Source organism: Tupaia chinensis, unplaced genomic scaffold, assembly GCF_000334495.1.
Source record: "Tupaia chinensis unplaced genomic scaffold, TupChi_1.0 Scaffold000492_1, whole genome shotgun sequence".
NCBI classification, from domain to species: Eukaryota; Metazoa; Chordata; class Mammalia; order Scandentia; family Tupaiidae; genus Tupaia; species Tupaia belangeri.
The window spans coordinates 108,355-122,438 of NW_006160004.1; the positions used below are offsets into that span (position 1 = coordinate 108,355).

Here is a 14,084-nt window from a genome sequence, read left to right on the forward strand (position 1 = left end):
CCCATGAAGAGAAGCAATGTCCCAGGCACGGTATTGTGAACACATGCACTCAAGCTCTACCTCACCTGTCACATGTTCAGGGAGGCACAGGTTGTGTTAGGCCCGGCCTCTTACCAGGAACTCTGTCCCTTTCCTGCAGAGCTGGAGTTTATAGTGGCTAATTAATGGTGCAACATCATTCTAAGGTGTATCTTTCCCATGACTCCTGCAGGGCACACAGAAAACTTGAACTACGTTGTCAATTAACTTGACCTAATTGACAGTTACGGAATACTCCACCCATTAACAACAGAATACACATTCTTTCAAGTATACATGCAACAAACAGCCAACGAGATAAATCACGTATCTCAGTAAACTTAAAAGGACTGAAGTCATACAGAGTTGGATTTTTTATTTTATAAAAATGGAATTAACTCAGAAGTAAATAACAGATAACTGGAAAGCACCTAGATATTTAGAAATCAGACACCATACTTCTAAGTAACGAATGACTCAGAAAAGGTAAATTAGAAAATATTCTGAGCCGAATAAAGAGAAAACACACACACACACACACACACACACAAATTCATGAGATAAAGTATGCTTAGAGGAAAATCTTTTGCTTTAATTTTTAAAGCTATTTTAAAAAGAAAGGTCTCAGATCAATGATCCAAGCTTCAATCTTCAAAGGCTAGAAAAAGAGCAAATTAAACCTAGAAAGAGCAGAAGGAAAGAAATAATGTAGATGAAAGGAGAGATCGATGAAAATAGGAAACAATAGTGGAAACTGATGACATACACAACTGTCTGGAAAAAAAATCAATAAAATTACAAATCTCTAGGCTAACTTTAAAAAGAAGATATAAATGACTAATATCCTGAATGAAAGAGCAGATTTCACTACAACTCTACAAACACAAAAATAATAGTAAGGAAATAAATCAAACTGTATCATGCCAATATATTCTGAGGTGAAATGAACTCCCTAAAATTAACTCTCAAAGAAACAGAAAATCTTAACATTCTTACCTATTAAAGAAGTTTGAGGGGACCAGCATACGGCGTGGTGGTTAAGGGCACTGGACTCCCACATGGCCAACCACGGTTCAAGTCCTGCACCTGGTGGCTTGCTTTCTCACTCTCCTCTCACTTTCGCTCTCCCTATCCCTCTCTGGTCAAAATTTAGAATAAATAAATAAATAAAGTAAATTTAAAAAAAAGAAATTTGAATTCGTAATCAAAGCCCTTCTACAAAAAAACTCTAAACACAAATGGATTTCTAGAGAGTTCTACCAAACATTTAAGGAAAAATAATGCTATCTGTATATAAACTCTTTCAGAAAATAGAGGAAAAAACACTTCCCAACTCACTTTAAGAGACTAGCATTACCCTAATACCAAAGCCAGATTAACGTATTTTAAGAAAACTAGAAACCAATATTCCACACTAATATTAATACAAAAATATTTGCAAGTTGAATCCAAAACAAAAAGATAACACATTATGGCCAAATGGAGTTTAGACTAAGAATCAAAGTTTAGTTTAATGTTTTAAAATCAATTGGTGTGATTCACTATTAACAGAAGAGAGGAGAAAAATTATGATCACCTCACTAGAGGCAGAAAGAGCACTTAACAAAATTCAATAACAATTTATGATTAAAATTCTCAACAACTTAGCAACAGAACAAAACAAAACAAAAAACTCTCAACCTGAAAAAGGATATCTACAGAAAAAAAAAGCTACATCATAACTGATGGAGGACAATTTCATACATTTTCGCTAAGATTGAGAACAAAGCCATTACCTCCATTCTTACCCCTACTCTTTTATTGTACTGGATATCCTAACCAGTACAATAAGGCAAAGAAATAAAAGACATAGGGGCTGGCAGGTGGTGTGGTGGTTAAGGCGCTGCACTCCCACATGGCTGACCACAGTTTGAGTTCCGGGCCTGGCAGCTTGCTTTCTCGCTTTTGCTCTCTTTCTCTCTCTCTCACTCTGTCCTTCTCTGGTCAAATGGAAATAAACAAATAAATAAATAAATAAAATAAAGTTAAATAAAATACTTCTTTAAAAAAAGAAATAAAAGGCAACAAGATTTCAATGGAAGAAGCAATTCTCTATTTGTATATGTAGGCAATTATCTAGACAATCATAAGAAATCTACAAAAAGTACTAGACCTAATAAAATGAGTTTAACAAGGTCAATACACAGAAGCCAATTGCATATCTATAAAAACTAAAACTATGGGAAATTAAAAATAAAATTGCTTTAGGGCATGCATGCTCACAGGGGAGGCAGGCAGAGAGAGAGAGAGAGAGAGAGAGAGAGAGAGAGAGAGAGAGAGAACGTGAGGCATCATTCCTCAGGAGGATGACCACACTGTGATCTCTTCTCCATTCTCCCCTTGGGATTTTGGGCACACTCATGTGCCCTGGCATGTTTTTTAAGCCACTGGGTCTAGGACTCAAACTGTTCAGTTGGCCATGTGAGATCCAGGCATCTGAACTACTACACCACTAACTGGTCTGAAATTTAAAAATCTAAAAATCCACTTAAAATAGTGACACAAATGTAAAATTCAACTTAATGATGAATTTATCAACATATACTCAAGAAATTTACACTGACAAAACATATTACTTAGCGATTTTAAAGGAACCCAAATAAATGGAGAAATATGCCATATTTATAAATCAAAAGACTCAATATTAAGGTACTAATTCTTTTCAAATTGTTCTGCATCCTCAATGCAATTTCAATGAAAATCCTAGGAGACTGTGATTTTTTTTTTTTTTGGTAGCAATTGATGGACTGATTCTAAAATTTACTTGAAAGTAAAAGAAATCTGGAATAAGCAAAACATTTTTGAAAACGATGAAAGAAGCCAGAGCAATGAAACTACCTGATTTCACGACTTATCAATCTACAATAATTGACACAGTGTGTTATCGATTTTAAAGCAACCAGGGCTTATGTATTAACACTGTCACTTTAAAGGGGAGACAGCGAGGCAGAAACCTAGGTGCTCATTCACCTTTTAGCACTGTAAGGTGTTTCCAAATTCTGTTTTATAACCATCAAGCTTACAAAAATTAAAATGAAATTAAAACAAATTTAACAGAAAAATAACCTCAACTTCTACTTTGTTATTTACAAAAATTAACTCAAAACTGATCATAGACCTAAACATAAAAGCTAAACCTATGAAACTTCCCAATTTGGGGCTAGCTGTAGTGCAGAGGTAAAGTGCTACTCAAGTGAAACCAGATCCCATGTGGTTACCAGAGGGTTCGAGTCCCTGGTTGGGTCAGCCTGAAACATGCTGGGCATGTGCGTGAGTGCCCACGATCTGAGAGACTAGAAGAAGGGGATTATGGCATGCCCAGACCCTGTGGAGGGTGCTCCTCTCTTCCAGATTTCTCATCTGTGTGTGCACACGCATGTGCTCTGTCATGAATAAGGGGGAGGGGAACCTCACCACGACAGGATAAACTAAAAGTTCTAAGACAATACACAAAAAGCACCAACTACGAAAGGACAAAGTTGATAAGTTAAATCTAATTAAAATTTCAAACGTCTGGTCATTGAAAGACACTAATAAGAAATGAAAAGGCAATTTAAAACTGGTAGAAAATCTGCATAAAATATACCTAAGGGTGTGGATCCTAAATATATCAAGAGCACTCACAACTCAAGCAATTCAACCACTACAACAAAAAAACACAAAAGATTTGAATAGATACGTCATAAAAAAAGGTTTAGGAATGGCCAGAAAGTACTCGAATCTAAATGGTTGCACTTACCAACAGTAATCACTAAAAATTCGCAATCAATATCACTATACACTCATTAGAATGATTAAAATAAAAGAGCGACTGGGTTAGCTCCCTAGTCTGGTGGTTGAGGCAGTCAGTGCCCACATGGCTGACCATACAGTTCAAGACCCAGACCTGGCAGCTCAAAAATCATGCCATGTATGTGTACATGCCCAAAATCCTGAAAGGAGGGAGAAATGAAGGAAAAAAGATGAACAATTCCCCATGTGCTTCCCCTGCTCTCTCTGGTGAGCACATGTGCCTTCTACCAAAAAAATTGAAGATAAAAAAAAAAAAAAGAGAGAGAGTGACAATACTAAGTGTTGGTGGGAATGTGAGCCAACTAGAACTCTCATATGTGGTTGGTGGGATGCAAAATGATACAGCTGCTTTGGAAAACACTGGCAGTTTTTGCAAAGCATATTCTTAACTATATGACCCAACATCACACACTTAATTATTTATTTAAGTGAAAGGAAAATACATGTCCCCACAAATACTTGTGCTTTAATGCTCACAGCAGCCTTGTTCATAAAAGACCCCAAATTGGAAACAACCCAAATGTCCATCCATAGTGAACAAAAAGCACATCATGGTACATACAGCCACACCATGGAACACTATTCAGTAGTAAAATAAATGGTCTATCCACACAACAATGTGGTGAGTCTCAAAACATGTTGAGTCAACAAAGAGTACACTTGCTACATAAGAAGTTTTATATGAAAAGACAGATCAGAGCAATGGTGCCGGAAAGCGGGTCAGTTGTTGAGTGAGCCAAGGAGTGAGAAGAAGGAAATAATGGGAAAAGACATGAGGAAACTTTCCCAGGTGGTACAGATGTCTCTGGGTCTTAATCTTCGTGGCGGTTAAAAGGGTTTAAGAGGTTTTTGAAAGTCATCGAAATTTACACTTAGATGAGAGCATTTTATTGTGCATGTTAAATAAATGATACAGGAGGCTAACATTTTGGAATAAGGTCCCGCTCTAGTTCCCAATGGACCAGACCAAAATGCAGTCACTCACACTAAAATATCACATTATCAAACTGAAACTTGAAGGAAGCTGGTAGATCACAAAATACAACAGGTTCTCTTGAAAACAGGAGACTCCAGGCTACCCAAGTCAGCATTATAAGGAAATAAAACTTACATGCATCTTGTGGCTTTCTTGGGAATGTGCACCTGAAATCGCTCAAGATACTGCCTAGACTCAGTGGAGCTTTTGTTTTATGAGTATTCTATTGCCCAAACACATCGTTCATTTACCTTCCATCAGCTGTGTCTCCAGACTGACTGTCTTCACACTTTGGTTGAGATTAAGCAAAGTGACTCCATGTCACCATGAGGTCACCGTGCTGCCCTTATCACAGAATTTAGCCAGTCACTACTGGACAAGACTCCTTGCTATTCCCCACTCCCACCCATGCTTTTTGGCTTTAAAATCACCCTGACATCTGGAAGACCTCTGTACGCATTATTCAGGGCAACTTGGATCTAATGGTGCTGGCGTCGTCCTAACCCTGGTCCAGATAAGCTCTCTTGCTTTACTTACTTCGCCTCAGCCTTCCTTTTTAGGCTGACGTGCATATATCACACATAAGCGAAAGTGATAAAGAATCCAAAAGGAGAGGGGATTTCAAAACAAAACATCACAATCCACGGTCTGAGACACCCCGAGGCACCTTGCAAGGCGGCACTGGCCTATCTTTGTGGCTCGCAACAGATGGGAAGGCAGGCAGCAGGCCCAGGAAGACCGGAGCAGAGCATCACCTGGCATCTAACTGCTAAGTCCCCGGGGATGGAGTGAAGACGTTCACGTGGGCAGAGTCCCTACCGGAGTCTAAGGCTTCAGACTGTGCTGGTATCAGGCTATAGATTCAAATGCTTAACTAACATATATTTAATCATAGGATCAAGCTGGAGCTTTTTAATTTATTATGATTATCATTATTTACTTGGAATTGTAAAAATGGTAGTAGAGCCTTACCAGAGAGTTGCTTGACAGCCACTGGTCTCACTTTGTAGGGAGTGCTGTAAAAGAGAGGACAGTTCCACCGTAAGAGGCTGTCAAAGACGCTGGCTGCATGTCTGCTGTGAGAGATAAGCGCTTGGAGTGGATTAGAACTCAGTGGATTAGGTTTTTTTCTGAAATTAGTTTCTTTGGCCATTCTGAGCCACCTCGTCTAGATAAATTCTAAACCATTTAAAGGATGAACTTTCTCTATCATGTTCATATTTGGTCAATAAAACAGATTATTCTGTCATCAGAGCCACGACTGATCAAAGCGTAATGTCCACTGACAACGGGCAGACTGACGAAGTGGCCGTTCCGCCTAGCGCCTGGCCCACGCAGGCGGCGCCCTCGCTCTAGCTGGTTCAGGTCTTGGCGACTGTATCCCCCAAATGAACCAGGGGGGACAGTGTCAGAGATTTAATCAAGATGCACTGAAGCCTTGGTGATGCCACCCCCAGGGAACAGAAGACCCAGAATGGATGGGGAGAGAAGAATCCCGGCAATTTGTAGGACAGCAAAAGGTACAAGGACCACCCAAAGGGGTAGGAAGAGACCATTAAGCCAATGGAAAAGAGGCAAAGAACAGGAACAGGCAGTGACCAACAGGAGCAGAAGAAACAAGCAAGGCGAATCTCAAGAGATGCTCTCATCTTAACCAGCAGTTTAGGAAATGTTAAAAACTTGCCAAGCGAGGACCAGCAGATGGCCTAATAATTACGTTGCTGGACTCCCACAGAGTCGGCTGTGATTCCCAGACCTGGCGGCTTACCATTCACGTGTGCATGCTCACAATCCCAGAAAGAGAATGGAGGAGGAGGGATTGCAGCATGGCCATCCCCTCCAGGGAGGTGACTTCTTGCTTTCTGCCTCTCTATCTGTGTCTCTCCAGTGAGTGCATGCATGCCTATAGCAAAAAATCTCTCTCTAAAAACAAACAAGTGAACAAACAAAAATCCTGCTAGGGGGAGTGCTACAAGGGCACAGAGAAACAGGCCCTCCCAGGGACTGCTGGAGTCATCTGGATTGCTGCAACCTTGGGAAAAGCCACCTAGCAACACAGATGAACATTTCAGATAGGCGGTCCTTGGTCTCAGCCAATGAATGTAGGAACAAAGGTATCAAAAGGAAACGTAAGGACATAGTCCTGCCATTTGTTCATGACTTTCACATCTTCATCCACTCATTCGGTCATGTTTTACAGAGTGCCCACAGTAGCCAGGTGCCGTGACAGAACAGTAGTCAAGACGGAAATGCCCTTCCCGCAGAGCGGACCTCCCACACTCAGGTGCAGGTTGCCAGGCTGAGCATCGCCAGTTGTTCAAATAGCTCCGTCCTGGCAACACAGCGATCACCTTCTGTGGTTATGGACAGAGTGTTTGTGTGCCTCCAGATGCACATGGTGAGGCCTCAGTCCCCAGTATGAGGGATGAGGAGGTGGGGCCTTCGGCACGGTACTGAGTCTGGACAGGAAGTAAGGGTGGGGCCCCCACGAATGGGGTCCAGGGATGAAGGGGATAGAGGTCTCTCACCCTCTGCCATGTGAGGACCCAGCAACCCAGGAAGACAGCTCTCACCAGGACCTGGCCCTGCCCTGGGACTGGCAGCTCCAGCACTGTGTGGAACCCTGTCTGTTTCTCCAGCCACCCGTTTGTTTTGTTGCAGCCCAGAGTGGGACCTGCAGAGTGTCATTCACCTGTTAAAAAGATGAAGGTTCCTGAACAAGAACTGACCTGAGGAATGTGATACCAGGTAAAAACAGTGCCACAGAGTAACACTGGAACGTGAGCTCATTTCCGGAAGCACAGAAAACGAGAGTCCTGTGCAGAAACCGTTAGCGGCGATTCATTAGGGCGATGCCTGCAGCTAAGTGATCCATGGGCAACATGGAAAATCTTTACAATGTTAAACACTAATGAAGTATCACAATAAGAGCTTCAGGCCCCATGGAGGGTGGACAGTGACACTGTGCGATCTCTAGTCCCCCTGGAGTGGCTCCTGCCTAGTGGGCTGTGGGTGGAGAAGTGAGTCACCTCCCGCCTCCCAGGGCCCCGGCTCCTGCTTGGAAGGCCTGTTGGAAGCTAGTTGCTTGGACCATGGGACTAACTTCTCTCCAGAGACCAGGTCACAGGAGGTGTCTGGGTCTTGTCTAGACTGGCTAAGACCCTGAAGGGGTAAGATTGATGAACTGTTCCAATGTTAGTATTCTGGTCATGCTATTATACTATAGTTTTGCAACATACTACCATGGGAGAAACTGGGTAAAGGGCATATGAGATCTCTCTGCATTTGCTTTTACTTCAGTATGCTAATTCACTGTGATCTCAACATAGAAAGTTTAATGAAAAAAATAACATGATACTGATCAGATTTGTTAGAGCCCATACCAGTGGGTCAGGAAGCCCTAAGTGTGGGCGGAGGCCACCAGGTTCCTCAGGGGAACGTCCCTGACCTTGATCAGCACCCAGAACTCCACCTGCCTCTGTCATTAGCTAGGCAGGCCTGTCCTCCAGGTCACACTGTCCTTCAGGTTCACAGGACTTGAAGCTCAGTGACCAGATGGCCTCATAGGGCCTGCAGGCCAGAGCCCATGCTCTGAGCCCTGGCTCCCTCCTCTGTCTCCTCTGTGCCTCTCCCTTTGGTGTCTCACATCCCTCTGACTGTAGGGCAGTGGGTGCCATGGGGTGAGCCAGGGGTCCCTCAGCCAGTGGGGGACTTTCCCTTCCTCTTGCCCCCCTCAGCCCTCCTTTCCTACCTGTGTCCCTCCCCTCCTCAAGGGGCAGCCAAGACTTTTCCTTCTCTCCTCCTTGCTCTTGTCCCTGATCTGTAAAAGCAATGCTAGGCATGGGAGGAGTCAGGGGTCTCGGACAGAGACTGTGAACTCATTGCTGCAGGCGGGGACAGAGCAGGAGAGCTGTGCCCAGCCATTTCTCCCATGTAAGAGATGCCAAGAAAGGATGCCCCATGCACCTGCCTGAGGACAGGCTTATCAGAGACCCTCCCATGCTGCCATGGCCCTCAAACTGCTTGCCACCCGAGTGGGGGACACCTGCCAGCTGCTGAGGCTCACAGAGGCCAACCACCCAGTGGGCTCTGGGAAGCTAGGGGACCCAAGCTGCCAAGACAGAGAAGGAGGGAGAAGCAGGCGTGTGGAGACTGTGGGGGACACCCCAAGGAGCCGCGGAACCTTCCAGGCTCTTGGTCTGCACTCCCGAGCCACTCATGATGAGTCCTGGCTCCTAGCTCCCTAATGGTCTTAGCCTTGAACACACCATGTTTCTCAGAACCAGTTAAGTTGTGTCCCTGATTGAATAAACTCAGTCTCAACTGAGCTGCATCTTCGTTGTTCTCGTCCTCAGCAACAAGATTAATATAAACACTCCCTCTTTGGCAGGGATAAATACTGAACTTCTACTGCATTTGCTTGTTCTGAAGTTGAACTCTCTGGGTTCCAAGGAGGAGGAGGCCCAGAGCCATCCGGAACCCAGAGGGCTCATACCTTAGTGGAGGGAATGGCCGCCTGCTGCCCTCATGGCAGGTGCAGGGTCATTCCACCTGGGCACTCTCATGGAGCACAACTTGGCTAATGCCACAAACAAAAGGAGCATTCGTGTCATGTCTCAGCGTGCTTGTCACCCTGGCCGTCTCCCCTCTCCATGTGCCCTGCCTGTTCCTATCCTTGACTATGAGCAGAGGGGACAAATGCAAGAGGCGGGGTGGTGGAGAAGTCACTCCCGTGTGAGCTGGATGTCACAGCATCTAGGACATTCCCCCCATCAGAAAGGAGGCTGATCATTATTCTACTGGGGCATTATTAGATCTAAGTTAGGATATGTCTGTTCATATTTATTTTCCGCTTGCTAGGGATCAGGGGTAGTTCAGTAATCAATCATCTTTCTAGCTAGCTCCCAAACAGAGAGGAAGCTAATCAGCCTATTGTCCTGCTGGAGCCCTCTGACTGCTGTAGACGGTTCCTGGTTGTGCAGATGCTGTTGGAATGTTCTCCTGATTGCATCAGATATCCAGGAAGCCTGGGAAGGGCTGTGCAGCCACAGTGGAGTCCCAGGCCGAAGGAGGGGCAGTCCTCACAGGGCACAGAGGGGAGCTGCTTGGGCATTTGCAGAATAGTGAGCAGAGCGGGGGGAGGGCTGGCGGGCACCCTGGCAAGCTGGCAGACTTGGAGAAGAGTACGTTTGGAGGGGTGGGGCCAGACGTTCCAGACACAGGGGTCTGACAATGTCTAAAGCTAACAGGCTCCTCAGAGTTCCATGTTTGGGAGCAGTGGGATAAAAGCAGAGTATAAGGCTAGTCATTCTGGAAGGCAGGCTAGACCAGAGTTGGGGGGTCCAGGAGGTACAACCAGGACAGCCATCTCTGAGCTGCACCATCTACACTAGGGTTGGGTGTAGCAATTTAAAGGAAGGTGGTGGGTGGCCTCCCATCCCAGTGGTTAAGGGAATCAGATCCCACATGGCCAACAGTGGTTCGAGTCCTGGTCTCAGCAACTTGAGAAACATACTGAGTGTGTGTCCATGCATGCCCCAAGTCCCAACAGGATGAAGAATTGGAGAGGTGACTGCAATGTGACCACACTCCTGGGGGAAAGGTTGTCTCTCTCTTCTGAGTGCACATGCTCTCTAGCAATAAAAAAAGAAACAATTATTACCGGGACGGTGGTAAGGCTGCAGGTATTGGGTCGTTGGAAAAGTTGTGATGCATTTTTGCATAGAAAAGATTAAAAAAAAATCACGACTTTTCTGATGACCCAATATTTTTTTTTTTGGAGAGGTTTTTCTTTTTTTGCTATAGGGCATGTGCGCTCGCCAGACAGACAGAGACAGAGAGATAGAAAGTGAGAAATCACCCCCCAGGGGGAATGGTCACGCCACAATCCCTTCTCTTCCATTCTCTTCTCGGGATCTTGGGCATGCACACACATGCGCCCGGCATGAGTTTAAGCCACTGGGTCCAGGACAAGAACTGCGGTCGACTACATGGGAGTCCAGTGGCATACCCATTATGGTAACTGCTGGCCCCTGATGACCCAATATTTTGAAGGAACTATCAGGCTGTCATGATTTTTCATTTGAAATGAGGGCCAGGAAAGTTTTAGACCTTAAAAGAGAGAGCAATTGGGAAACCAAATCCGATCAGTATTGCGGAACTCAGTCAGAAGCCCTTAAATCTGGAGAAGGTTCTGTGACAAGCCCATCCTCTGAGCATGCGAGTGGAAGAATCTAAGCATCTAAGCATCTTACCTAGCTTCTGTGGGGAGTCCCTTCCTGAGAGGTGGCTCCTAAGTCCCAGTCTGAGGAGACTAGGAGGTGATCTAGTCCAAGCCGAGTGGCTTTAGAAGTGGAGGGTGCTGAAGAGGGACACAACCCCTGACCTCACTGTGGATAGGCCTGTCTTAACCAGTGGGGGAAGGGCTGGCTATTGCCTGCTGGGAAGAAACAGTTTGTTCACATGCCAGGTGGGGAAGACCCCGAGTCTGCAGAGAGGACTGCCAGGTCACTAGAGGGCTGGGCACCCTTGGGCAAGACTGGTTTCTTAGGTTTTCCCCACTTTGCATTGGCGGTTCTCAGCCCAGGCTGCATGCTATCGTCACTTCTGGAGCTTTAAGAAGATCTCTAGAATGTCTGGATGCAATTGGTCCTAGGTGAGATCTAGTTGGCAATCGACACTTTGTAAAAGATGTCTGGGTGGTTTTAAACTGCGGCCAGGGCTGAAAGGCACTGTTTGGTTGACCTAGTTTCAAACCGTGGAGCTGTCAGAGTGCCCTTGAGTGGCTCGTTGCACAGCCCAGGCTCATCTGCCCAGGGGCGTTCTCTGTGGGAGCTCGGCCACCTCCGCGGAGACTGATCCAAGGTCTCCGGTGCCACCTCACCTGGTGGAGCTGTGGGCAGTCACTACCCAGCCTGGTCACCCTCTCCCGACGGCGCTCCGGTCCCAGCATGGAGACTCAGAGAAGGTGCCGAGCTCCCTCCCAAGTGGAGTGCGAGGCGATGGCGGGACACCAGGCTGCACCTGATGCGTGGGGCGACAGGGTGGGAGAGACACTGGGCATCTGGGCATGGCCTTACTCGGGACTGAAAAGGGAGAGAAAGAGAGAGCAACGGGGAGGGAAGCAAACTCAGAACAGCCACGGTGACAGGCTGGGAGGGAGGGAAGGGCTAGAGAAAGAAGGGGAGAAGCTGAAAGAGGCAGTTTCAACAAAGAAGAAAGGTCAGCAAGGTCAAATGCAGAAGGCAAAGGGGAAGGAGGTGGAAATAGTCCCTTTGGCTTCTTTCTCTCTCTCTCTCTTTCTTTTTTGGTGACAGTCTCACTATGCTGCCATCCTCTGCCTCAGCCTTCTAGGCAGCTGGCACTAGAGGTACATGTCACTGCATCCTGCTTTCAGGGTGGGCTGAGGTTTGAACCCAGGCCTCCCTCATGGCCTCAGCCTGCCGAGCAACAGCGCCAGCCAGTGTGCACCACCATCGCTGTGCCAGGAGCCTTTCCTTCTGAAAGGAGAGCTGGGTCAGGCTGCAGTTGGTGCTGGATTTACGGCTCTGAGTGGAGTCTTTGGGGAGCCAATTAGCACTGCCCCTCCAGGGAGCCCAGAAGCCAAGGATTAGCGCAAGAGAGCATGCAGGCAGACAGGCCGCCTGGTGAAGACAAAAGGGCACTGATGGGCTCAGTGAGGCGAGGAGAAGGCCTGGCCTCTGGCTGGGACAGCACCAGCTCTGTCCTCTGGGACTTGTGGACCAGGACAGCAATCCTCTGGGGTAGGAGGAAGGAGTACCTATCCTCTCCACTCAGGTGTGCACATACCTGGGGAACCCCTTGGGGGCTAGCAGAGGTCCCAGGTTGCTCTCAGCACAGCTCACATGTTTCAAGGCTTCGTTCAGCAGCCATGGCACACACAAGGGTTTCCCTGGTGCAGCCCCCGCCCGTGGGCCAGGCTGGCAGGATGGTCTCATGACCAGATTAACAAATAGTCCCAGGGTACCCACTGAGCCCCACAGAGGGTTGACGACAATGGAGAGGTGTCCTGAAGAGTGCCCCGTGTCCAGTGGCTCCACTGCTGCTGCCTGGCAAGAACCCACTGAAGCCGTGTGTTGCCCAAGCACCAACGCAGAGCCTGCTGGGGATTTTCTGGGCCGCTGGAAAAGGGACAGGCACTGCTCTCACAGGGCCCTGCTTGGTGTCCTTCCTCCGGCCACACAGCTGCCTTTACCTGTTTCATACATATTCCAAGTGCATTCTTGCTTTTCTAGGTGACGCCTGTGTTCTGGTTCCACCTGAAGCCCCAGCCTTCTTCCCTACTGTGTGCATGGACTCTTCCAGCACGCACTGCACTATGGACACTGGGACAGGCACAAGTGGGTAAATGTGAATGTCTCCCAGGAGCTCTGGTCGCTGAATCTCCCGCAGCCCTTCTTGGACCCTGGATCGACTGCTAGTCGCTAAGCCTCCCATACCTCAGTTTCCCCACCTGTGCAATGCCTCCCCTCAGAGCTTCTGCTGAGAACTGGGTGTAGTGTCCTGCCTATACATTATCTTAGAAAGTGACAAACTCTCCCGCAAAGGAACAAACTGAAGTAAGCAGCCTTCATCCACCCTCACCCTCTACCTCTGCTTACATTCAGACTTCCCTGCGGTAGCAAATTTTCAAGAAGTCACAGAAACTCTCACATATCAGGCAGAGAAGCGTCAGACACGCTCTGAGAATGAGCTGATGACACCGACAGGGCCCCTTACCGTTCTGAGTTGGCGGGCATGGTGGGGTCGATGGAGACCATGGCATCATCTGTGGTCAGGAGGGAGATGGTCGTGTTCCTGAAAGACACACGCAAGTCCCTGTTTTCCACCAGAATGTGCTCTGGGGTACACATCTGAACTCGGGTCTCACATAAACTCAGAACAGAAACATGAGTCCTGGAGACCAATCTTTCACAGGGTAGTGAGGACAGAAAGGGTGGGATGTTGACACCCCATTTCCACATAAAATTAAGTGGTGTGTGTAATTCTAAGTGCTTGTAGATTTTTAAGTAATTTATCATGGGGCCAGCAGTTAGCGTAATGGCTATGTCACTGAACTCCCATGTAGCCGACCGTGGTTCGAGTCCTGGACCAGGTGGCTTAAACTCACGCCGGGCACGTGTGTGTGTGTGCCCAAGATCCTGAAAGGAGAATGGAGGAGAAGGGATTGCGGTGTGACCATCCCCTCCTTGGGGGGGGGTGATTTCTCGCTTTCTGTCTCTCTTTCTCTGTCTTTCTG

General features: G+C 46.8%; 1 protein-coding gene across 8 annotated transcripts in view; it reads right to left on the bottom strand.

Annotated features, from left to right (window-relative positions):
- Window positions 1-14,084, bottom strand: part of PDE9A (phosphodiesterase 9A) — a 108,394-nt gene that overhangs the window by 62,994 nt on the left and 31,316 nt on the right. For all 8 annotated transcript variants that reach the window (XR_003550671.1, XR_003550669.1, XR_003550670.1 and 5 more), the window contains exons 3-4: window positions 13,565-13,642; window positions 5,798-5,841 (exon numbers count right to left, since the gene is read on the bottom strand). Coding sequence is in view for 5 of the 8 variants with exons in the window: in XM_014590861.2 (XP_014446347.1) it covers window positions 5,798-5,841; window positions 13,565-13,642 (122 nt within the window). In the remaining 3 variants the exon portion in view is untranslated. The remainder of the gene's footprint in view (window positions 1-5,797; window positions 5,842-13,564; window positions 13,643-14,084) is intronic.